Source organism: Caenorhabditis remanei, chromosome III (assembly GCF_010183535.1).
Source record: "Caenorhabditis remanei strain PX506 chromosome III, whole genome shotgun sequence".
NCBI classification, from domain to species: Eukaryota; Metazoa; Nematoda; class Chromadorea; order Rhabditida; family Rhabditidae; genus Caenorhabditis; species Caenorhabditis remanei.
The window spans coordinates 13194334-13219150 of NC_071330.1; the positions used below are offsets into that span (position 1 = coordinate 13194334).

The window sequence follows — 24817 nt, forward strand, 5'->3', positions numbered from 1 at the left end:
AACAACTTTTCCATGGACTGATTCAATCCTTGAAGACGGAACAGAGCGACTTTCAGAAGATCGCACATCCGTATCCAATAGAGATTTGAAACCAGTCTATATTAAACTGTTATTCTGAGATTAAAGTTTTGAGTTCTTACCGACAGTGCATTAACTTTCTCTTCTACAGTTTCCCATGGTGTGACGTTCTTGCATCAAGTCGATTTCGTGCAAATCTGCAACTTTCAAAAGAATAATAATGGGAACATCGATATTATCTCAGAAGTGGGAGGAGCTTGAAAAGAGTTGTAAACTACAAAAATTAAGGTACTTACCTTTTTTTTCAAAATCTAGCTGCAACGCACCTCCATGTGACGAAATACACATTTCTTCTCCATCAAATCGAAGTATTCTGGAAATACTTGAATAAAATGAAATAAATTATTTGAAAGTCCGCTCACCTTTCATCAGAAACAATAAATATAGTTTTTTTCAAGAATTCAATAAAAATAATAATAATCTATTTTTCGACAAACCAACCAGAAGGTCTATCTGCTATACATAACTGAGGGCAATAGTGGAAAGAAAAGAGAGATAAGATAGAGAAGAGAGAGAAAAGAAGCAGAGTGCCAGTCATTAAAGTAGTTGATAGATAACAAGTCGACGCCATGTGTCACTTTTCGGGGCTCGTCTCTGCAGGGCGCAACAGAAAGTGCGGACAATGTCTGGTGCGCCTTCGGCGCAAAAATTCAAAAACATTTGAATTTTGACGCCAATTACCCGGGCCTCGACAAGTATGTTGAGGAATGTATCTTCGGATATAAACTTACAAACACTGGCGCACCTTTGACGCGTTTTAGGCTGTATGTTTGAAAACATAAAAAACTTGCTGTCCTTGGCAACTAAAATCGAATTTTTCAAACTCTGAGTCGTCGAAATCTACACAATTTTATAATTATGTACTAATTTATACCAATTTAGTTCTAATTATACTATCTGACAAACTTGCGAAATCTGGACGCTTTTTTTTCATTTTTCCTCAATCTCTTCTGAAATTAAATCAAAATAACACGGTTGTTATCATAAAATTGTATACTGATTTACTTTAAAAAATTAACTATTTAATTAAATAGAGAAATTTGAAACATTTCCTTCTTCTATCCTTTCACCTTCCACCACTTCCAACTTTGGTAGGGCTTGGTTGATTTCTGGAAAGAAAAATTATATTTTTTCTGTGTTAATGATGGAAAATAATTAAAACTCACTGTCACTGGGCACCTCGATGTTGCATTTTTTCAGGTTTCCTGCAAGAGAGCTCTCGTTAAATTCAAGAAATAAGATAAAAGACTCACCCATGAGATCGATTCCATGCCAGGATCTCTTTTTCAAAAAGAACTCGGAAAGCGTATAGTGTGTGCAGTGTAATTGTGAAAAAGAAGATAGAATGCGAGGTCTGGCGCGCCCTTGGCGCGTTCTAAGGTATAAAAAGTTTAGAAGGTGAGATGGCGACATAAATTTTTTGTGGATCTAGAATGCGGAAAATAGAAAAGAAGAAAAAGATAGAATGTGAGGGAAGAGACGTGCCGTTAGCGCGTTCTGAGTAATAAAAAGTCTAGATGAAAAATGATATTTTGTGAGCTTCATTCTTATAAAACCCAATTAAGTATTGAAACTAAAAACCAATTAAATATTAAAACTGCAATATGTATTAGTTCTTCATTGGCATGCCAATCAATAATACGTAACAGGCTTCGTCCGACATATAGCACCACGCATACAGAATTTTGCACCGCTGTATAGTGTGCATCTGAAGAACAAAAACCGGTGTTCATAGCCGAGATATTAATAAACTCACACATAAATATATGTTTTTCCATAATAATCATCATTCGTTCCAAGATATACACACGAGTAGGTCTCGTCCACTTTCGTAAGACTCATTTTCCAGTCATATCCAGTAGTTCCATTGAGAGTGGGATCACTGACTTTGACTGTTGTTTCTCCTGTCCGATTTCCGTCAATCCAAAAGTTTTGATATCCCTCTTGACCGGAAGGAGTTCCTTTTGACATAAAAGCGGCTAATTCTGTAATAAGGTGATTTCAGTTACATTTACTCTGATCTCTATAATTACTTGTTATTTTTTCTCCTTCGGTAAAAGAAAATGGTCCGGTGAGACCAATACCTCCTATTGTTTGACATAGCTTAATACCATCAGCTTGGTACGTGCAGTAATTTGGACCTGAGAATAGACGAACCTAAAATAATAATTGATAATTGAGTAAAACGATATTTTTTACCGAAATACAGACTTGATTTTTTCCTCTTACAGATAGAAAAGAGTCTGATGGACACTGAATAGTGTTACTGAATCCAAAGCTCCACATGGTAGTTTTGTTTGTAACAGTTTTGGTGATGTTGTATTTATAATTGTTTTCATTATAAACAAATGTTTCTTGTACTGATGATTGGCCAAACATTGGAGCGTCATCGCTATTAGGACAGGTATCCATTGTTCTCTGAAATTGAAACTAATTAGTTATTTAATTATTATAAACTAATTACCTTGAAACCAACAATCCCACCAGATGCTCTATCAGTTTTCCTTATTGTTCTGGCATTTTCCAAATGGTAAAGATGGCAGCCGTCGGCGGCTTTTTGAATTAACTGGAAAACCTAATTGTCAAAACCAAGAAAGTAATGTTTCACTTACAACACACTGAACATTATCCAAACACAGAGTACTACATTCAGTCCAGATGTTATGGTACCGATTACTAGTTGGTTGTCCTTCAAGAGCACCCCAAACCAGCACGATTTTTGTATTGGTTTCAACAGAAAGAAATAACAGGAAAGTAAGGGCAATAGTAATGTATAATGTAAAATACCAGATTGCGCCTATCTGTATTTTAACATTTCTGTCTGTTTTAGGTACATTTAGTTTATGATTGCAATCTTTATTTTCCGGTATAGCAAGGAGAAGGGCTTGCCACCCTTCTCCCGCACCAGTTGAAGTATAAACTAAAATGTAAAGAGGAGAAAAGGGACTCTCGGCCGGCCGCTGGGTTGTTTACGCCCCGCTGAGCCGAGAGCAATACGGCATCTCAGTCGAGAGAGAGAACCCGAGGAAAAGAGAGTCGAGACAGGTCAGAGACTGGCGTGTGACAATAACATGTTCACCAGAAAGAAGAGAATGAAAAAAGGAACATGGAAAACTAGGATGTTTGGTAAAACTTTTAGAGATCATGAGTGCACGAACAGAGTACTAAAACGTGGTATCCTAGTAACCATTTGGGGTTTCTATAGTGAACTAAAAAGAATTAGAGTATGTTCGAAAAAATCAGAAATGAATGCAACTGGTTGTCAGAGTTTGTTTGGCCAGCGTCCGATTATCCAAAGCTTCTGATAATTAGAAATTGCCTGGGGTTCTAGATGAAAAACGGTACTTTGTGAACTTCATTTTTATTTCGACAAAAAAAAATTATTTATGGGCTTATTCACAAAGTAGGAAAAGCAAAAAACTAAGTTTTACTACTACCAAAAAAGTAGTTTTTCTTTTTTACTACTTTTGAATAGGAAACTGTAAAATTTGTATTAGTTCTTCATTGACATGCCAATCAATAATACGTAACAGGCTTCGTCCGACATATAGCCCCACGCATACAGAATCCTCCAGCTTTGTCCGAGCTGCACCTAAACAACAACATCCTGTGTTGATAGCCGGGATATTAATGAACTCACTCATAAGGATACGTTTTCCCAAAATAAATACCCTTCGTGCCAAGATATACACATGAGTAGGTCTCGTCCACCTTCGTAAGACTCGTTTGCCAGTCATATCCTTCCACTCCATTGAGAGTGGGATCACTGACCTTAACTGTGGTTTTTCCAGTCCGATCTCCGTCAATCCAAAAATTTTGAAATCCGTTTATACCGGAAGGAATCTTTTTTGATTTAGAAGCGGCTATTTCTGTAATGAAGTGATTTTTAGACATATTGACTCTACTCTTTATAATTACCTGTTATGATTTTTCCCTCGGTAGAATTATATGGTCCGGTTAGACCAATAGCTCCTACTGATTGACATAGCTTAATACCATCAGCTTGGTACTTGCAGTAATTTGGACCTGGGAATAGTTGAACCTAAAATAATAACACTGCTGATAATTAAGGGACATGTTATTCCTACCGAAATGCAAACTTGATTCTTATCTCTCACAGATAGAAAAGAATCTGGTGGACACTGAATAGTGTTACTGAATCCAAAGCTCCATCCGGTTGTTCCTATTTTAGTGATGTTGTACTTATAGTTATTTCCATTATAAACAAAGGTTTCCGATACTGTTGATTGGCCAAACATTGGTGGGTCAATGCCGTTAGAGCATGTATTCAATGTTCTCTGAAATTGACACTATTCAGTTAATTAATTAATATGAACCAATTACCTTAATACCAACTTTCTTACCAGAATCCTTACCAGTTTTCATCACGGTTTTGACACTTCCCAAATGAAAAAGGCTACAACCGGTGGCGGTTTTTTGAATTAACTGGAAAAATTAACTTTTAAAATCAAGAACATACTGTTCCGCTTACAACACACTGAACATCATTCAAACACTGAGTGATACATGTGTTCCAGTCGTTAACTTTTAGAGCAGATTGCTCCACAGGAACTCCCCAAACCACCACGATTTTTGTATTGGATTCAACAGAAGGAAATAACAGGAAAAGAAGAAAAATAGTGAAGTATAACATGTTCACCGGAAAGAAAAGAATGCAAAAAAGAAGAATGAAAAACTAAGAGTTTTAGTGGAGTCTAACAGATCGAGAGTGCACGAACACAGTACTAAAACGTGTCGTAAAGTTAGTTGCTTGGTAACCGGCAAGGATTTTTATAGGGAAACAGCGAAAAGGGGTTTCAGTTGTACGGTGATGACTAATGTCAAGGTCCCAGATGGAAAAAAAACTGGAAAAAAACTGAAATAGAAGCACAGCCTTACTATTAGTGATCAATTGAAAAAAAGAAAGACAACCCATAACAGAACGACACTTTTCGATAAAGAGTGTACCAAAATCGGATAATTAGTGACTCGTGGTCGATTCTTCAAAACGTCCGTATGGAGTCTATCACAGTTAATACGGTATAATGGAATCGATACGGTGCAATAAACTCACAAGGGAAGTCTTTGGAGACGCTACTTTCAAAAAATCTTTGATTATAGGTACTTTCGACTACCGGGAGTATATTTTTGCAATCAAAACCTGCTAAATGTCTCGGTGAGGCAAGTTATAAGCACTCAAACTTTTCACATGGATAATCTTTATCACATGGATTTCCAAATTGGCAAACATGCGCAGGTAAACCGCTGGGGAACACGAATGGAACCGTGTGGTCAAAAAAGGATTCTATCAACTTTAGAAATAAATTTGACCCTAACATTCTCACATGACAGAACTATATCATTCACGTGAACACTGAACTCTCGACTGATAAGAGTGCACTAGAAACAGTCGATTTTTGTTATATGAACTCGAGTACCGTATCCCCTGATTTTACTGTGAAAAAATGTTCCGACAAGAATTTTCAAACAACTTCACGAGCTGTAACGCAAGTGCGGCAGGGAGTTGTGGGCGGAGCTAAAACTGTGAGCGGCGCAAACATTAAATTTCAAGATGAACTCGTATTTTAATCAATGCTTTTAACTTTTTTTCTGTATATTTGCATTTTTTCATCATGTTAATCAAATTAAACACAAAAATCAGCTGGAATTCCACGTTTGCAGTTTAAACTCCGCCCACAACACCCTGCCGCTTATTGTCGGATCTATATTTTTCTCACAGTACTCATGAGAACACAATGCTCTTAATTGTCGTCAAATCCGATGCAAACACCGCGACGCGCACACCATCACATCTTACTGCGGACCCATAATTTTGTCATTTGCCTAACGATACGTTGCCGTCATTCGCTCTCTTTTCCCACATTACATATGCGTTGCGGTCACGCGTCGCGGTTCATTTTTCGTATTATTGACTCATGGATTTTCAGATTTTCAGATAACAATGACTCCACAAGACTTCGATTTGCTGAAAGTAATCGGATGCGGCGGTTATGGAAAGGTACAATTTAGAAATTTAGAAATGTTACCTGCAAAATTTTAATTCAAATTTTAAGGTATTCCTAGCGCGGGAAAAGAGCCGTGAGAGAGTTGTTGCTCTGAAAGTTGTTTCCAAAGATGAACTCGAGAAGCAACATCTTCAAGATGAGATCCGGATTCTGGAGAATATCAAATCTCGTTTCCTCTGCAAAATGTACCATTCCTTCAAGACCTCACAAAAAGTCTACATGGCTCTGGAATTCCTGCCGGGTGGGGAGCTCTTTGCTCTGATGGAAAGAGTTCAGTTTTTGTCGGAGAACTCCGCGAGATTCTATATCGCTCAAATCACACTAGGCCTCGATTATCTTCACAATAATCACATATTGTACAGGGATCTCAAACCAGCAAATGTGATGATTGACAAAGACGGGAATGTAAAACTGGTGGATTTTGGAATGAGCAAGTTCAACTTCCCAAAAGGTAACAAGACATCAACATTCTGTGGGTCCATGGAGTACATGGCACCAGAGATGATCACCGAGAAGGAATACGGTCATGCAGTTGATTTATGGGCTCTTGGAGTTCTATTATTCGATTTGGTCACAGGAAGTCCCCCGTTCAATGGGGAGAACGATGAAGAATTGGAGCATGAGATCAGAACTGCCAAGATTGAATTCCCGAAAGGAATCTCTGCGGAGTGTCAAGTATTGATCAAATCTCTGTTAGTGAGGAAAGAAGAACACAGAATCGATATCTCCCAAACAAAAAGATTCGACTTCTTCAAAAATGTCGACTGGGCGGAGCTTGAGCAGGGGAGAGGGAACATGACTCCCCCATGGAAACCGGTATTGTCCGGAGAAGAAGATGTGAAGTATTTTGATTCGTCTTTCACTAACATGCCATTAGAGCCTGTGGACAATGATAATCCATTCGAGGGCTTTGATTTGGCGGCTCTTGGATCGGACTTGAATGAGGATAGTGAAGTTCCTAGAAAGTGAGTTTTGGTACTTGTGGTGGCCGAGGTTGGAAAGTTAGGTCATGCCAAACACTGGGCCTGAGAGGGAAAACTAAAGCCATCCGCGCTCCGCTGATGCCAAATTGAGTGAAATCGGTTTATTTTCAGCATTTTTTATTAAGAAAAAAATTGAAAACGCGTCAAGTTCACGCCAGACACTAGATGACACTAGATTAGTGCCGTTGACGCGTTTTTATGACCAATATCATATTTATCCAGTCTGGCGTGCCTTTGACGCGTTTTTTGTTGGAAATGACTGTTTAAATATGGTATAAAAATGCGTCAAAGTGGCCTATTAAGCCAAAGTTTCAAAACGTCCCAGTTTCCAGAGCCAAAATTTAAAAAAGTTTTTCAAATCAATATTTTTTCCAGATTGCTCGTCTAAGCAAATCCTCAGTATCTCCTATACAAATCTACAGTACCGCCGTCTACTGTACATCAGCCATCATATCTACAATACTCCGTTCAGTACAGAATCTCATTAACCAGTACATTCCATTCATTTGATATATTTCTCTCGGTTCTTGTTGTTATGATTTTTTTAAATGACTGGTAATAAAGCAACTTGATATTTAACAATTCGAAAAGTTGTAGTGGAAAATAACACATTTCTATGGTGTGTCTGGGTGTCCAATATTTTCCCAACGTGACAGTGTTTGCAGGAGGGTGTATATCGGATCTAGATCTTCATTTTTGTAGTCGACAACTTTTTGTTAACTCCGCCCACTTTTGAGATTTACGCCTTTGAAACCGGCAGTGCGTTTTCTTGCTTCACGGACTTCACATCTTTAAAGGTATCTCAAAAGTGGGCGGAGTTAACAAAAAGTTGTCAACTACAAAAATGAAGCTCTACTTTTGATCTATACATTTCATAAACAATCGATATTGTTGAACCATCAGGAAGGCCGTCTCACACTCGCAAAATTTCAACTAAAAACTTAAAGTGACGCATTCGTTTTGGCCAGTGCTCACCGCTGTGGAAATTTACGGATCAGCAGAGTAATCGACTCTATTTCAGTGCGAAAAAGTGAGTTTTCAGGGTTTTTTTAACTGATAATCAATAATTTAACATGCTAATAGAATACTGCCCACCAAGAAAACTTGAACCTTTTAATAAATTGTTACAAGTTTTTCTATGAACAAAATAAACAAACCTTAAATTTCCTGTTTACATTTTCATTCATTACTTCCTGTTTGGAGAATGTCAAACACCGTATAAAAACGAGAAAGTTCGTGCGAAATTTTCACCTCACCCAAATTATTTTATGTCTCGAGGATAGCCTACCGGATGGTTGTCAAAAATGTTGTCTTCTTATTATGTCTGAATTCTAATATGTTTTTCTATTCTGTTTCCCAACTTGTGCCATCGTAACGAATGGTATCAGCTAAACTTTTACTGTTAGACTCAAAGAACAATAAACCTAATTCCAGACAAATCCACAATAAAGCACTGTACAAGGTTCAATCGAACAGCACTCCTTCCATCAGAATAGAAATCCGCCGGCCTCTCCATGAATCGATCCATCGCGACCAGGAAGTTCTTGCGATTCCTTCTCAATTGATTGGTAACAATATTTGGAAACATCATCACCATTGGTTCTGGTTCGACACGATAAGGAGAATACATTCCACACCTATTGTGCCGAACCGACTGACAATTGGGGCGCAAACACTCAACAAACACCTGGAGAACCGGATGAAACGACTATATAAGAAGAACACCTGTATGTAATCTGTCTGTCTGTCTGTCAACCGTACCAGAGTCCTATCCGACTCTCCCTGCATTCCCAGCTTCATTGTCTACGGTCCCCCATTCTCTCTTCCCCCATTTCCCTGTCTTACTATTTCTTATACTCAATAAACACATTATTATCATACCACTGAATCACCTGTGCACCGCCAAAGAGCAATCACTACCCACTGAGCTCTTTAGGATCCGCCTCCAGTATCCTAACTTAATTCCTGTAGTTTTCTAAAAGCTACGCGTCCTGTTAAATTAAAATGTCTTTCATGAATTTTCACATCACAAATTAAGAAATAAATAAAATGTCCTTTATTAATTGGATACTATTTTTTTAACAAACGGAGGGAGTGTGTCATCGGAATCAATCGGAAGGCGTGATACTCTCCGCGGCGAAATTTCACCGAGGGATAGAGATCCTCGATGTTGGACAACTTCCAATGGGAAAAGCTTATGCGGACTCTTATAGAAAAATTCTTTATTTAAAATTTATCTCTTTTTCCCGAAAATGAAGGGATACCGCATGTCGGAGATAAGATCTCCGAAAATGAAGGGATACCCCGTAGCGGAGATTAAAATCTCCGCGGTCATGTTATGATTACTAATTATTAATTATGGTTATTAGTTATGATATTTATGATTTTTTCACATTATGAAATTTCAAATCTTTTCACAATTCATTAAAATTATTTTACAATTCATTTTCTGTCTTAAAATTTCAAAAAAAGAAAACTTTTTACGCCTCAGGAAAAAAGTTTTTGCATTTTTGAAATTTTCACTTCATAATGCTCATGACCTAGAAATCCACTTGTTAAGTCGAGTGTAATTTCGGAGATCTTATCTCCGACATGGGGTATCCCTTCATTTTCGGAGATCTTATCTCATGATGACTCATGGGGTGGGAAGAATAATCGTCCCAAACACTACTACTATTTTTCTCTTTTTCTCTCACTTTCTGTTCGCTGACCCCTTTCGCTTTCAATGACACCATCCCCCTTCTATAGGCACACTTCCTTCTTTTGAAGTTAGTATGCCTTCAAGATAGCCTACTGGATGGTTGTCGAAAACTTGTTCTCCTATTTTTATTGAATTCTAAAATGTTATTTTTTATTCTGTTTCCCACAAAGTTACTCTATTGGACATGCATTTCATTAATCGTATTGATACGATTTTAAGAAAAGCCAAAAACCCAAACCGTCCATTTGGGGGAATGATAACTCTGCTATTTGGTGACTTCTTGCAACTGTCGCCGCGAAACACTTCTGCCCAAAAGAAAGATGAACTAAAGTACATCTACGATTGTTAGTTTGCATTTGTTCAAAATACATATTTAACGAACATTTTTAGCTTACTTCTGGAAGGACGTGGTGACCCTCCATCTCACAAAAAACATGAGGACCAGTGAGGATCCATCGTATGGAGATCTTGTCCTCCGTTGGAGAGAAGGTGTCTTCTCCGAACAAGATAGATCGTTTTTGATTCAAAAGACTGTAGTCAAATGTCTTGCTAATATGAAAGACTATCAAACGGTAGCAGAGAGAATCAATAATCTCATTGGTTCAGTTGATCACTGCGACATCATGTTTGTAGCCCATCCAAACTTTGTGGTTGATTGGATGAACTACGCCGTAAGTTTCAATCTCACAGATGTTATCTCATACAACATGAGTGTGTTGTCGTTTTTTTTCCAGATTATCATGGAAAGATTTTCCAAAGGACCAAACAAAAGGGAGATTCGGGAGCTTGTCCAATACACCACACCACAACCCCCGTCTTCATCGGACCTGAAAACTCCTCCATCAGTCGTGTGCATTGACATGCGCATTCTCATCACTGACAGTCACAATGCCATTCTCCTCACCACGAGCTTCGATGACAAGGAAAACAAGAAGTCAGACCCCAGAGTATTGAATGGTACGATAGGAGTTGTTTTCGCCATTTCCCCTCCGTCTGGAACAGTGGCCTCCATTTCCGTCAGGTAAATTCTTGTCCAGTTAAAAAAAATAAATATATAACATATTCAGACTGGAGAACGGCAACGAATACAAAATTCGGCAGATTCGGACGAACGGGCGCGGGGCTCAGCATAATTCCACTTGTTTGAATTATTTGAATAAATGTTTCACATATCTCAGATCAGATCTATGGATATTATTACAGACGCCCTCATTAGTGAGTATTAGCTGTTGCTTCTAGAATGAGTGACAACGAAGCGCCTGAGTCGACTAAACAGAGAAGTGGCTGTTCGTCGGGTGTTTCCAAGTAGAGGAAAGTGAGACGGGTTGTGTCATTCGGAACAAATGTCGTGTGGACATGGTGGTCTGATCTTTTGAGAAACTGAGTGAACAGATGTAAGGCCAATTTTTCTGGATCACCTTTTTCGGTTTGGTTAGATTTAACAAGATTTTTAAAATAAGATAGAGTTTTGGGATTTGCAACGGATTGAACCGCGGATCGAGGGCATTTACCTTCTGCAACCGCGGATTGAGAACTATGATTTTGGGAGACAATATTAGTAGAACAAGGAACGGAAGTAATAGAGCAAATGTTAGTGATAGATGCTGTTGGCAAGTCAGCGTTTGACACAGAGTTCGGTACTTTTGACTCTGTGTCTGCCGAAATGCCTTTACTTCGATTTGTTGGGGTGTGAGGCACGAAAAAACGTGGCCACTTCTGGAGCGTCCTTTGGGTAGTTCTTCATGTCTCTATAGAACTCTTTCTGTGGGCAGCCACCGAGGTGGTGTGCTCCGTTGCAATATCCACAACGGTAGGTGGAACCGCAAGCTGTGATGTCATGTTTTCGAGTACAGATTGCGCATAATCCTTTCGTCTTGCACATGTCTCGGAATGCTTTGCTTGAGAGGGTGCATCGGATCTCGTGGTGATCTCCGCGGCATACCTTGCATTTGGTTTCTTCCTTTTCGTGGAAAGGGAAAGTGCGGTAGATGACTCTGAGATTGACACCTTTTGGTCCTGGAGCGTAGATACCCTCCAATTTAGCCTTTGTAATCGGGTCGATGTATTCCGATTCGAGTAGTTTTGGATCGTATACTGGCTTGCGGGTACCACTTGGGTTATTTCCTTTGGACTGAACCGCGGATTTTTGTCTGCTCGGTGTTGCATTTGCAAAGTTGACAGTTGCGTATGATCCCGTCAGCTCATTGGCTGGGGGACTGCGTTGGCTGACATACGTTTGTTCCATTGCCATCGTCTCAATATCTCGACTGATTCTGTCTAGAATAAGATCGTGGGTTAGACATTCTCCCATCTTGACAGTATATTTGGCAAGGCTTTTTTGCATGTTCTCGGGGAGTTTGCACGCAATCGCCCACATAGTCATGTGATCATCCGCGGGTACTCCTTTGTCCTTTAGTTGTTGAAGGACGTTGGTAAGAGAGGCCGCGTCTAGCCGCATGGCGTCTGGGTCGGTTTGATGGAATGGTAAGCTTTGCAGTTTTCTGAGCAGATTGTGTTTATTATTCACTTTTCCATAGACTTTATTCAGTGCTGAGAATGTCATCATAATGGCGACTGAGGGGTCTCTGGCGTGTGAAACGCATTTTGCAGCTGGACCGGTAATGTGGTTCATCAGCACTGCGTGTTTTGCTTCCGGGTTCAGATCCGTGTCCTCAAGGACGAATTTTGTGAACAATGTTTGGAAATGATCCAAGTCATTCGATCCATCGAACTTTTGCAGAAGTTTTAGTCTGACTTCCAGCTTCAGACCTCTGTTACGAGGTATCGGCGTTGGGCTGCGTGAACGGATTCGGTGAGTCGGCGCGTTACGAGTTGGTGTCGGTTGGATTGATTCGTCTTCCGAGTCGGACGGATCACCGCGTTCGTATCTGCGCGCATAACTTGACTCCGAACGGGCTGGACTTCTGGCCCGAGATCTTCTGCTAGTTGCTCTGGATCTTAAAGACTCAGCTCTTTCATGTATTTGTGCACCGAGTCTCTGTTCCATATCTTGGACCATGTGGGTTGTTTGTTGTAGGATGTTTCTCTCTGTTGCTCTTTGGTTTTGGGCAATGTTTGAGAGGACATTCATTAGGTCGTTTAGAACAGGATTGCGGGTGCTGTGCAGTGATTCCGCGGTTCTCGGCTCAATGTTCTGTTGGTAGATCTGATGTGCTGTGCGCAGGATCGGAGTCTCCTGTACATATTCCTCTTGAGGAACAATAATTGCAGCTGGATTGCTTTGGCTTTGAGCTGGGGACGGTACAACTCTGTTGTCAGTCACCGGTTCGAAAGACTCTACTACCGGATCAGCAATTGTTCTGACGGTTGGCGGCTCGAACGGTGGCAATGGCGAGCTGGTGGTAATAGCACCCGCGGATTCCTGGTTAGCACTCTCTTGTGCTTGTCTTGCCATCAACTTGGTTTCGTTCTGCCAGCAGTGCAATTCGAGATCTGCAACGCATACGGGATGTCGGCCAGTAATTTGTCTGGTATGCAGAAGCCCAGAGCACTCCCTGGCATCCGGAATCTGTTTGGATCCAGAATTGAGAGAGTTAACGGCAGAACAACTCCGTGACAGAGCGAACCATCACCGTCGAGACTACCTGAGACACATCCGCGGACTTCTGGCCTCACCAAATAACCCACTGCAATACCGCTTACCGTCCGACTCCCCATACATATCTCTGTATAGAAGAGAAGTACCCGCGGGTGAAGAAAGACGAGGACTACAGATACTCAGAGTGGAAAACAACGAGTTCCCAGGAACTCGACTTGCCGAATACCGCGGAGCACCAGGCAGTCTAATCAGAGAATTTCTAACTCTGCGTCCACCAGAATTCGACAACTGGAACCAACTAATGATTCCCATCTTTGATGAGGATTCAGCAAGGTATCTAGAAGAAATTGCTCGAGTGGTGACGAGAATCAGAGAAGATCCAAATTCAGCCAGAACGGTGAGTATAACCGATAAATACTAAAATCAATAAATAATCAACCGTACATGAAAAACATTATGTTCTTTCAGTTCGAACTACCCGCGGCTCCACATGCGAACCAGAACGGCGTCAGACTCCAACACCAGAATCCAGTGTTGCCAGCAGAGCCTCCAGCTCGCCCGGCTATTAATCGACCCGCGGAGGTACCGAATGCGAATCAAGCTATCCGCGGAAGACAACCACTAGTCGAGACACCGATTCTTCGTGCTGACCCGCCAGGACTTAGAGCACCACCTACAGTGCCTCCGTATGTACCCGCGGGAACAACGAATCAAGCCAAAGCCAATGCAGCGAAGAATAGAGCTTCCACCAACTACATGAGAAGACCACCTCCTCGTCCACTGACAGAGGATCCGGGGTCCCAACCGTGTTCCAGCTCACAAATCGCTCCAACTACGTCACAGTCAGAAGAACCCTACGCACATGTCAATGATTGACACCTTCCTCCTCCCACCTCAAGGACAATTAGGGCATTTAAAAGGGCGCTAATCTGCGAAATCTTCATTTGTCCGTCAAGAAGCTAGCAATGGAACCCGTTCCAAATAACTCTTCCTTTTCTCCCGAATTTACTTCTGATAGTCCACAAGAATGGTTTTTTGATCTTGACTGCCTTGATGAAGAGTTGCCATTTCCCTTGTCACCAACCAATTATGATCTCTGTCCACCACAAGACTACAGTTTTGATCAGTGTAAGTTATTTTTCACTAGTTGGATTTTAATAATTTTTCGTGTCTAGATGGAGCTGGCCCTTCCAACATCTCTAGTCCTGCTCCTCCCCCACGGAGAAGCGTCAAGAGCACAAGGTTCCCTTCTGATGAAGAGTTGACCTACCTCAGGAGGTATGCACAAGTGGCAGAGGATTTCAACTTCAAGAGGCTAAATTTGGATGTGGTAAAGATGCCTCCGCAGCGTCTACAGTTTAAAAATTTGGATGCTCTCCCTCAAGGAGTCTCACTCAACGATCACATGGCCAAAGTTTTTGACATTTTCATTCGGAAAATGATTCAAAAAGGCAGGAGGGAACCTATCCAGTACAAAATACTGGCTAAAGTAAGGGTGAAGAAACTCTTCAAGAGTCGGAAACAACTTTTAGAGACGCCTGTCAAAAAAATACCCATCTCGAAAACGCGGGCAACAAAACCAAAGAATTCAGAGTTCTTGATAAATCAAAAAAAGAAGCTGGATGTAGCTGTGATGAAGTGTTGTGCTGGAAAGCTGGTCTGGACGTTTGAGGAAGATCGAATGATTCTTAAAATGTGTAACCGCTGTGTGGACCTCAATAGAGGATATGCAAGAATTTTGGATTGATTCAGTTTTTTTTGTAATAAAGATTTTCATGGTCACGAACAGTTTTTTTGACATTGAATGATTTGTCGTTGTTCAACGTGAAGAGTGAGATTTTAATCTTGGCCACCCCCCCCACAAGAAACATTTAAAAATCTTGTGTCGGCGCCCGTTCGTACATTTCTCTGTCGTCTCTCCTGTCTCTTCAATAATGTACAGTATCCCCCAAAAAAAAAACTTACCTGGAACAGTATACCTACAATTACACTCGACTTAACAAGTGGATTTCTAGGTCATGAGCATTATGAAGTGAAAATTTAAAAAATGCAAAAACTACTTTCCTGAGGCGTAAAAAGTTTTCTTTTTCTGAAATTTTAAGACAGAAAATGAATTGTAAAATAATTTTAATAAATTGTGAAAAGATTTGAAATTTCATAATGTGAAAAAATCATGAATATCATAACTAATAACCATAATTGATAATTAGTAATCATAACATGACCGCGGAGATTTTAATCTCCGCTACGGGGTATCCCTTCATTTTCGGAGATCTTATCTCATGATGACTCATGGGGTGGGGAGAATAATCGTCCCAAACACTACTTCCGACCAGACGGTGTTAATACGGGTGAAACGATCGGAAGAAGAATAAATGTAGTCAGGTGCGCCTCCGGCGCTTAAGAAGACGAACATTTTTGGAGATGGTGTTACGGTTTCATTAATAGCCCCATCAAGTCAAGATTCGCAGGGTATGTAGATAAAACATAGAGCTTCAATTTCGTAGTTGACATGTTTTTTGTTAGAGCACCCCTTAAGCTGAAATTTCAAGTTGGGAGGGAATCACAAACATAAAAGAGAAAGGGGGGGTGGTTGACCTCGAGAGAACCGGTCAGATGGATAGATAAACGAACGGAGGGAGCGGACTAATCATCTTTCGACCACCCGGGTTAATGACTATTTGAAGAGAAGGTGAGACGACGAGTAGAGAAGAGGAATGGCTGTCGCGCCTCGGGCGCCTTTTTTTGTGGGAAAAACCTGCTAGCTACAGTTTAGAGCCTCTTATCTCGGTTGTCTTTTCAGATATAAAAATACATCCAACTCAAGAAATATTTTATAAATATTAAGCTATATTTTGTCAGTTGACAACTTTTTGATATTTCCTTTGGGTACCGAGATATATTGCTGCGAACAGGCACCGCTAGTTTAACGGTATACTAAATTCAATCGAAGGTTATACCGGTTTTTTTTTTCAATTTCCGAAGTGAAATGATTTCTATCACTATTTGAGATATTCTCTCATCTGAAACAAGAAAAAAACAGAAACACATTGTCATCGAGATAGTTAAAAATTTATTATCAAAATAAATAAAAGTGCTATGGTGTAGCGGTAATACTCGGGTATAGTAAAAAATGCTTCTTCAGCTTCAATCTTCAGAAGTCGACTGATCTTCTCTGCCAGGAGGGTCATATCCCGAAGCGTCTTCGGAACGGTGGGCAGGCGTCGAATCTCGGTCCGAATGTTTCTGTGAACTCCGTTCAGGAACTGAGACGCCATCAGACGTTCCCGAGACACTGTCTCGAGATCGTCGTAGGCGTACGAGCCCACTCTCTTGATCTTGTCCGAGAACTCACGGATGGTCATCTTTCCTTGACTCAGGGTGGCGATTTCTTGGAGGGCAACTTCCTTATCCGCTTCGCATTCGTGAAGTTTCACGAATGCATCCGACATTGTTTTCCAGCTGGTGAGTTCATCATCTTTCAGAGTATTAAACCTTTCCCTTGCTGGGTTTTCCAAGAAGAATGGCATCAGAGGAATACCAGTCTTCGCCGGCACCTTGAATGAGGCGGAGCAGCTTCCCCACGTCGTTGAGCCAAACGACGAGGTCTCGAGCCGTCGATCTTCAACAGATGGTCGATCTTTTCAGCCTGCTTCACCATCTCCTTGAGGGTTTTTGGAGCGGTGGGAAGGCGACGCAGCTCCATCCAGATTTCTTTACTCACTCTTTACTCATGAGATGATCCCTGGAGGTGGCCTCTAGGTAATCATATGCGTAGGTGCCCAAGTTCCTGATCTTCTCTGCATACTCTGAGATGGAGAACTTTTCCTGATGAATGTTGGAAATCTCCTGGAGCGCGATTTCCTTGTCCGCGTCGCATTCGTGAGCTTTGAGCAGAACCTCCTGGTTTGCCATCTGGAAAATATTAAAAATTAAAACAAATCTGAGATATGTAAGTGTCCGAATCCACACTACCTCAAAAACGTTCACTCACCTTTTAGAAAATCCAATTGAAACATAGATTCAGAATTCAATAAAAATAGTAGAAATAAATTTTTTGACGAGCCATTCAGTAGGCTATCTTGAAGGGTATACTAACCAAAAAAAAGGGGGAAATAGGAGGGTGTCCCGTATGTCAATAGGATGGGAGGGAGATGGTTGACCTCGAGTGAACGGGTCAGATGGATAGATAAGCAAACGGACAAAAAAACGGAGGGTACGGACCAATTGACCACCCGGGTTAATGGCGATTTGAAGAGAAGGAGAGACCACGAGGAAGGCAAATATGCATATGACAGATATTTGTGTCGCACCTGGGGCGCGTTTTTAGGTGTAAGGCTTTGAGTTCGTACTTTATAAAGTAAAGTAGGCAACTCGAATGAAAAAGAATCAAGTTCTGTTGGGAATGCATGAATTCATAGTCAAAATTAATGTTGAGAGCTCCGGGAGTTTCGAAACCGGCGGACATTTCGACACTAAACTTTTTCGCGAATAACGTGAAATTGAACAGTGAATTTTGATTTTTCAGTGGCATAATTTCGAAAAAGTATCGGTTTCCAAACATCTGGTTTCGCAAACTCTATTTTGACCTTTATGTCATATAACCATAACATCTAAGGCTGGCGCGCCATCGGCGCGTTTTCTCGGGGAAAAAACTGTCTATATTTGAAAAAAGGGTCATTGAGATAGTTACAAATTTATTAAAACAAACAAAAATGGTATGGTCGGTTGGTAGATCCTTGTGTATCAAAGCGAAATCCACATTGAGGCGATCAGCAATTGACATGACTCTGAAATACTGACAGTTGTCTGATGAGTTTCTCATTCACACAGTATACCTTTTCCAGCATCTGGTGAAACGATGACTGATGTGTCTGCCAGTTTGGAATCGACTCTTTGATGTACTTTAGAATTGCTGGCTCGGCATACAAGTTGTCTACTGGAATATCGAAGAATCCTTGAATTTGCGATGCATGCAATTCCATCGTGATGATATGATCAGCTCCAGAGGATCCAGAGAAAACCTGAAAATATACACATTACATTTCGAAGGACTGAAACTCCCTAGTTTATTTAAATTAATATGATAGAAATGTATTGTCGGTTTCATATTATATTCTGATGTACAGTAACGGTCGTAAACTTTACCCGTTTTCAGTTGAAATTGTCCAACTTTAAGATTGTGTCATGATAATATTGATTGTCTCACTAAAAACGTTTTTAATGGATCATAGAGATTGCGAATAGAGCTTAATTTTTGTAGTTGACAACTTTTTTGTACGGACACTCCCTAGCAAGTTATGGTCATTTTAAGACTACAGCTCAAAAATCGCGCTATTTCACACGTTGAGGGAGAAATTACTTTGTATTGTGAGTGTGGCACGGTTTCCCTTACTTACCCTTACCCTTAGTTAGGGTGTCACAATATTGAATGTCAATGGAGTGTATAGATCAAAAGTAGAGCTCCATTTTTGTAGCTGACAACTTTTTGTTAGCTCCGCCCACTTTTGAGATATGCGCCTTTAAACATGATAAGTCCGTTAAGCACGATCTTTCTCACTTCTAATTTCAAAGGCGAATATTTCAAAAGTGGGCGGAGATAACAAAAAGTTGTCAACTACAAAAATGGAGCTCTACTTTTGATCTGTACGACCCATTAAAAATTTACTTGATGGGACAATCTTTGATACCGTAACACTCTCTCAAAGATGGTTATTTTCAACAGAAAACGGATAAAATTTACAACTTTTTGACCGGTACAGTGAGGCAGGGGATACTGCAGGAATATCGAGGCTACAAGCTAGAATTTATTAGTTTTAGAAGTTGGAATGAATTAGACTATCGAAATGAGTCATCGCCTCATGCAAGCAAACGTGGCAATGTGTGTTTATGACTCCCAGAATAAGTGAAGGGTGTTAGAGACAAGAGAGACGGAGAGAAGCAAGCGACTTGCACTCGAAAGCTATCATAGGTTTGAATGATACCACCTCCATGACTCCCTCCTCGAAGAAATCGGTAATCAATGCTAATGCTTGCCCCAGGATCAGAAAAAACGAGAAATGAAGTTAGGATACAGTTTTACTCATTACTCACCTTGCCATTCTGAGATCTTCTTCCGACTCACGGCTACATTAGGAATTCCAAGCAGCTTCTTGGCCGATTGAGCAGACTGGAGTACTTAAAAATATTCATCATTATTTCATCTGTGCACAACAATGTTCTTACCTCCACAACATCAATTAAAATAGAATATTATTAGAATTCATAAAAATCAGAATTAGGAAGAGAATTGTTTGACAACCATACCAGTAGATTGTCTTGAATGCAAGTATGAGCAGAAAGGAAACGAAGAGATGATATTTCTGTTTGCTCGTTTTTTTTGCAGGGAGGACACAGAATTGAGATGGTTTTTATTGTTCGCGATTGTATGTTAATGTATTTTTTGGAATATAAAATAGGAGAAAAAGGTGCATCACTGACTGAAGCAAAGAAAAAAGTAGTTTTGTTGATGTTTGTTATACGGCAATGGTCATAATTCTAACAACTTGGCCGGTTTCAGTTGAAAATGGCCAGTTTTGAGAGGGTGTTACGGTATTCCTGATTGTGCTACAAAGTAAATTTTACATGAACCGTACAGATCAAAAGTAGAGCTCCATTTTTGTAGTTGACAACTTTTTGATAGCTCCGCGTACTTTTAAAATATGCGCCTTTAAAGATGGAAAGTCCGTGAATCACGCTCTTTCTCACTTACGGTTTCAAAGGCGCATATCTCAAAAGTGGGCGGAGCTAACAAAAAGTTGTCAACTAAAAAAATAAAGTTCTACTTGTGATCTACACACTCAATAAACATTCCATATTGTGAGACCATCAGGGAAACCGTGTCACACTCGTAAATTTGACCCCTTCAACTAAAAACTGCAAGTACCGCATTTCTTACGGCGATTACATCCGGGCGGATATATGATTCTTAGAAAGGTTCTATACTTGTATTGCATAAAAATGGGCTATAAAGCTTCAACTTTGTAGCTGACTATTTTTTGAACAATACCACTATGTTCCGAAAAAACCGATGTTTTAATTTTCAGTATTTTGACACAAAATTCTTTTATTGGCCTTGGTGGATGTCACACTAATGAGGGCGTCTGTAAAGAGAGATATTTATAGATACGATCTAAGATATTAAAGTGGAGACATTTATTCAAAACAAAAATTAAACAAGTGAAAAAATCGGAAAGTTGATTTATTTGAAGCACGCTTTTCCTCCAAGGCAGCGATTTCATCTTTACTTGGATGTATGAATTGCTCCAAGTCTTCGACAGATTTAATCAACTTGAATTCAGTCACAAAAAACTTGGATCCATTATCAGGAGCCTTGTGGATGGTCAAGGCGTGTCCTTTTCCGACGATAAGTCCCCATTTAATACCAAACGTTTTCTATAAAATTGCATTTTACAAAAAATTGTGCCAATAATATCACTTACCATAACTTTTGAACCGCCATTCTCTTCTTATCCCGTTCAAAAATCTTTATAGAGATGGTCATTGCGTCATCCAGACTGATATTTGTGTTTGATTGCATGTGGTTTGTAATTGTGACAGCATACATTTGGTGCATAACTACAAAAACCATCATAGTCTGGATGACGTAAGCTGAAATTGGAAAATAACACTTTCTCTGTCAAATAAAAAGACATTACTTACTTTAGCCAGTATTTTGTACTGGTTAGGTTCCCTCCTGCTTTTTGAATCATTTTCCGAATGAAAATGTCAAATACTTTGGCCATGTGGTCGTTAAGGGAGACTCCTTGAGGGAGAACATTCAAATTTTTGAATTGTAGGCATCTTTACCACATCCAAATTTAGCCTCTCGAAATTGAAATCTTCTGCCACTTCTGCATACTTCCTGAGGTATGCCAACTCTTCATCGAATGGAAACTTTGTATTCTTGACGCTTCTCGGCGGTGAAAGAGAAGGAGTGATGTTGGACGGGCCAGCTCCATCTAGACACGAAAAATGTATAAAAACCAACCAGTAAAAAACTTACACTGATCAAAACTGTAATCTTGTGGAGCACAGAAATCATAGTTGATTGGCGACGAAGGGAATCGGAAAATCAGTACTCTCGGAGCTGACTCCTGACACGAAACTACCTGAAAACACAGAATACAGCTGACTTTTTTTTGAAACTATACTCAAATCTAAAAAAAAACAGAAAAAAGGAAAAAACACTGACCTCCAGAACAAGAATAAGCTAGAATCATTCAATAAAAATAGGAAGAAATTGTTTGACAGCCATCCAGTAGGCTATCTGAGAAGCTGAATAACGGAGAAAGGGAATGTGTTCCAAATAAGAGATGAAAGAGATAGGGAAAGGGAAATAGTCGAGAGAGATGTTCCAGTAAGATTGTGGCGGAAAGATAAAGAAAAAGATTATAGGGAAAAACAAAAAATGGGACGAAATCGAGAGTTACAGTACCGCTCAAAAGGTTATCAACTCTTTGGTTATTTTTAGTGGAAAATGACCAAATTTGACAGTGTATTTCGGGGTCACCTGTTTGCCAGACAAAAATAGCACATCATTTTTGTAGTTGACCATTTTTTTGTAAGGACACTATCTCGAAAGTTATGGGTGATCAAAGTAATTGACTAATTTCTACTGATTTTATCAAGTTGAATTTCTGTTTCTTCTGGTACATTTCTTTCGCGCCCCGCCATTGCCTTCCTATCCTGCTCAAAAATCTTCATAGAGATGGTCATTGCGCCATCCAGACTGATATTTGTGTTTGATTGCATGTGGTTTGCAATCGTGACAGCATAAGTTTGGTGCATAACCCAAAATCCATCATAGCCTGGATGACGTAAGCTGAAATTGGAAAATAACACTATCTCTGTCAAATAAAAAGACATTACTTACTTTAGCCAGTATTTTGTACTGGTTAGGTTCCCTCCTGCTTTTTGAATCATTTTCAGAATGAAAATGTCAAATACTTTGGCCATGTGGTCGTTAAGGGAGACTCCTTTATTGTAGGCATCTTTCCAACATCCAAATTTAGCCTCTTGAAATTGAAATCTTCTGCCACTTCTGCATACCTCCTGAGGTATGCCAACTCTTCATCAGATGGAAACTTTGTATTCTTGACGCTTCTCGGCAGTGGAGAAGTTGTTGGAAGGGCCAGCTTCATCTAGACACGAAAAAAGTATAAAAAACAGCCAATAAAAAACTTACACTGATCAAAACTGTAGTCTTGTGGTGGACAGAAATCATGGTTGATTGGTGACGAGGGGAATGGCAGCTTTTCATCAAGACAGTCAAGATCAAAAAACCAGTCTTGTGGACTATCAAAAGTAAATTCGGGAAAAAAGGAAGAGTTATTAGGAACGGGTTCCATTGCTAGCTTCTTGACGGACAAATGAAGATTTCGCAGATTAGCGCCCTTTTAAATGCCCTAATTGTCCTTGAGGTGGGAGGAGGGAGGTGTCAATCATTGACATGTGCGTAGCGCTTTTTTGCGCACTAATGAGGGCGCATGTAATGATATTTATAGATCTCATCTGAGATATGTGAAACATTTATTCAAATAATTCAAACAAGTGGAATTATGCTGTCAGCTTCAATCTTCGTTGCAGTTCTCCAGTCTGAATATGTTATTTATTTATTTTTTAAAACTGAACAAGAACTTACCTGACGGAAATGGAGGCCACTGGTCCAGACGGAGGGGAAATGGCGAAAACAACTCCTATCGTACCATTCAATACTCTGGGGTCTGATCCGTTGATCTTGTTTTCCTTGTCATCGCAGCTCGTGGTGAGGAGAGTGGCATTGCGCATGTCAATGCACACGACTGATGGAGGAGTTTTCAGGTCCGTTGAAGACGAAGTTTGCGATCTGGTGTGTTGGACAAGCTCTCGAATCTCCCTTTTGTTTGGTCCTTTTCCGAATCTTTCCATGGTAATCTGAAAAATAAACGACATCACACTCATGTAAATACTGTATGAGATAACATCTGTGAAAACAAAAACTTACGGCATAGTTCATCCAATCAACCACATAGTTTGGATGGGCTACAAACATGGTGTCACAGTGGTCAATCGAACCAATGAGGTTGTTGATTCTAGGGTCCTCACTGGTCCTCATGTTTTTTGTGAGATGGAGGGTCACCACATCCTTCCAGAAGTAAGCTAAAAAATGTTTGTTAAAAGTGCATTTTGAACAAATGTAAACTAACAATCGTAGATGAAATTTAGTTCCTCTTTTTGGGCAGAAGTGTTTCGCGACGACAGTTGCAAGAAGTCACCAAATAGCAGAGTTATCATCCCCCCAAATGGACGGTTTGGGTTTTTGGCTTTTCTTAAGATCTCATCAATACGATTGATGAAATGCATGTCTAATAGAGTCACAATCTTGTGGAGCACAGAAATCATAGTTGATTGGCGAAGAGGGGAATCGGAAAATCAGTACTCTCGGAGCTGACTCCTGACACGAAACTATCTGAAAACACAGAATACAGCTGACTTTTTTTGAAATCAAATAAAATATTTAAAAAAAAAATGAAAAAACTCTTACCAGTAGGAAAAAAACCAAGTTGAGTAAAATATTTCGAATTCAATAAAAATAGGAAAACATTGTTTGACAGCCATCCAGTAGGCTATCTAAGAAGCTGAATAACGGAGAAAAGGAACCTGTTCCAAATAAAAGATCAAACAGATAGGTGAAAGGGAAATAGTCGAGAGATGTTCCAGTAAGATTGTGGCGGAAAGATAGAGGAGACGATTGTAGGGAGAGGTAAAAAACGGGATGAATATAAAAGAAATGGTGCGTCACTGAGTGAAAAGAAAAAATTAGTTTTCTGGATGGGTACTTTACGTTACAAATTTCTAAAATCTCAATAGATCTGAAAATAAATGTTTGATATACGGCAATGGTCATAATTCTAACAACTTGGCCGGTTTCAATTGAAAATTGCCAGTTTTGATAGGTTGTTACGGTGTCCCTGATTGTGCAACAAAGTAAATTTTACATGAACCGTACAGATCACAAATAGAACTTCATTTTTGTAGTTGACAATTTTTTTTCCACTTTTGAGATATGCGCCTTTAAAGATGGTAGGTCCGTGAAGCACGCTCTTTCTCACTTTCGGTTTCAAAGGCGCATATCTCAAAAGTGGGCGGAGCTAACAAAAAGTTGTCAACTACAAAAATGAAGTTCTATTTGTGATCTGTATAATTCATTAAAAATGTTCTTGATGGGACAATCAGTATTACCATGACAGGCTCTTCAAGTTTGACAATTTCAACAGAAAACATCAACCGATACTGTTATATCATCAGAAAGGTCGTGTCACACTCGTGAAGTTGACCATTTTCAACTAATAACTGCAAATGTCTTTTTTTATGGCGATTACATTTTTTGGCGATTACATCCAGACGGATATATAATCCTTAGAAAGGTTCTATATTTGTATTGCATAAA

At 39.8% G+C, this 24817-nt stretch overlaps 7 protein-coding genes across 7 annotated transcripts; 3 read left to right on the forward strand and 4 right to left on the reverse strand.

The window, feature by feature from the left end:
• Positions 1–1710: 1710 nt before the first annotated feature.
• Positions 1711–4732, reverse strand: GCK72_011148 (uncharacterized protein; the record flags this gene model as incomplete). The annotated part of the gene is made up of 11 exons (XM_053728252.1): positions 1711–1786; positions 1835–2063; positions 2112–2235; positions 2278–2496; positions 2543–2644; positions 2691–2767; positions 3750–3947; positions 3997–4120; positions 4167–4376; positions 4423–4524; positions 4571–4732. 11 exons carry the CDS (start codon positions 4730–4732, stop codon positions 1711–1713), a joined length of 1623 nt encoding a protein of 540 aa, XP_053587829.1.
• Positions 4733–6040: 1308 nt separating this feature from the next.
• Positions 6041–7073, forward strand: GCK72_011149 (uncharacterized protein; the record flags this gene model as incomplete). The annotated part of the gene is made up of 2 exons (XM_053728253.1): positions 6041–6097; positions 6153–7073. The coding sequence occupies 2 exons, from the start codon at positions 6041–6043 to the stop codon at positions 7071–7073; spliced, it is 978 nt and encodes a 325-aa protein (XP_053587830.1).
• Positions 7074–10041: 2968 nt separating this feature from the next.
• Positions 10042–14223, forward strand: GCK72_011150 (uncharacterized protein; the record flags this gene model as incomplete). The annotated part of the gene is made up of 6 exons (XM_053728254.1): positions 10042–10132; positions 10179–10459; positions 10523–10809; positions 10856–10929; positions 13068–13744; positions 13816–14223. The coding sequence occupies 6 exons, from the start codon at positions 10042–10044 to the stop codon at positions 14221–14223; spliced, it is 1818 nt and encodes a 605-aa protein (XP_053587831.1).
• On the reverse strand, positions 11458–13203 carry GCK72_011151 (uncharacterized protein; the record flags this gene model as incomplete). Its single annotated transcript, XM_003107512.2, has 1 exon — positions 11458–13203. The coding sequence occupies one exon, from the start codon at positions 13201–13203 to the stop codon at positions 11458–11460; it is 1746 nt and encodes a 581-aa protein (XP_003107560.2).
• An 89-nt stretch (positions 14224–14312) lies between the features above and the next one.
• On the forward strand, positions 14313–15094 carry GCK72_011152 (uncharacterized protein; the record flags this gene model as incomplete). The annotated part of the gene is made up of 2 exons (XM_053728255.1): positions 14313–14475; positions 14523–15094. The coding sequence occupies 2 exons, from the start codon at positions 14313–14315 to the stop codon at positions 15092–15094; spliced, it is 735 nt and encodes a 244-aa protein (XP_053587832.1).
• Positions 15095–17067: 1973 nt separating this feature from the next.
• On the reverse strand, positions 17068–22612 carry GCK72_011153 (uncharacterized protein; the record flags this gene model as incomplete). The annotated part of the gene is made up of 9 exons (XM_053728256.1): positions 17068–17262; positions 18186–18371; positions 19472–19524; positions 20634–20781; positions 21196–21347; positions 21392–21497; positions 22042–22210; positions 22438–22529; positions 22574–22612. 9 exons carry the CDS (start codon positions 22610–22612, stop codon positions 17068–17070), a joined length of 1140 nt encoding a protein of 379 aa, XP_053587833.1.
• Positions 22613–22958: 346 nt separating this feature from the next.
• GCK72_011154 (uncharacterized protein) lies at positions 22959–23419 on the reverse strand (the record flags this gene model as incomplete). Its single annotated transcript, XM_053728257.1, has 3 exons — positions 22959–22983; positions 23030–23301; positions 23372–23419. The coding sequence occupies 3 exons, from the start codon at positions 23417–23419 to the stop codon at positions 22959–22961; spliced, it is 345 nt and encodes a 114-aa protein (XP_053587834.1).
• Positions 23420–24817: the final 1398 nt, after the last annotated feature.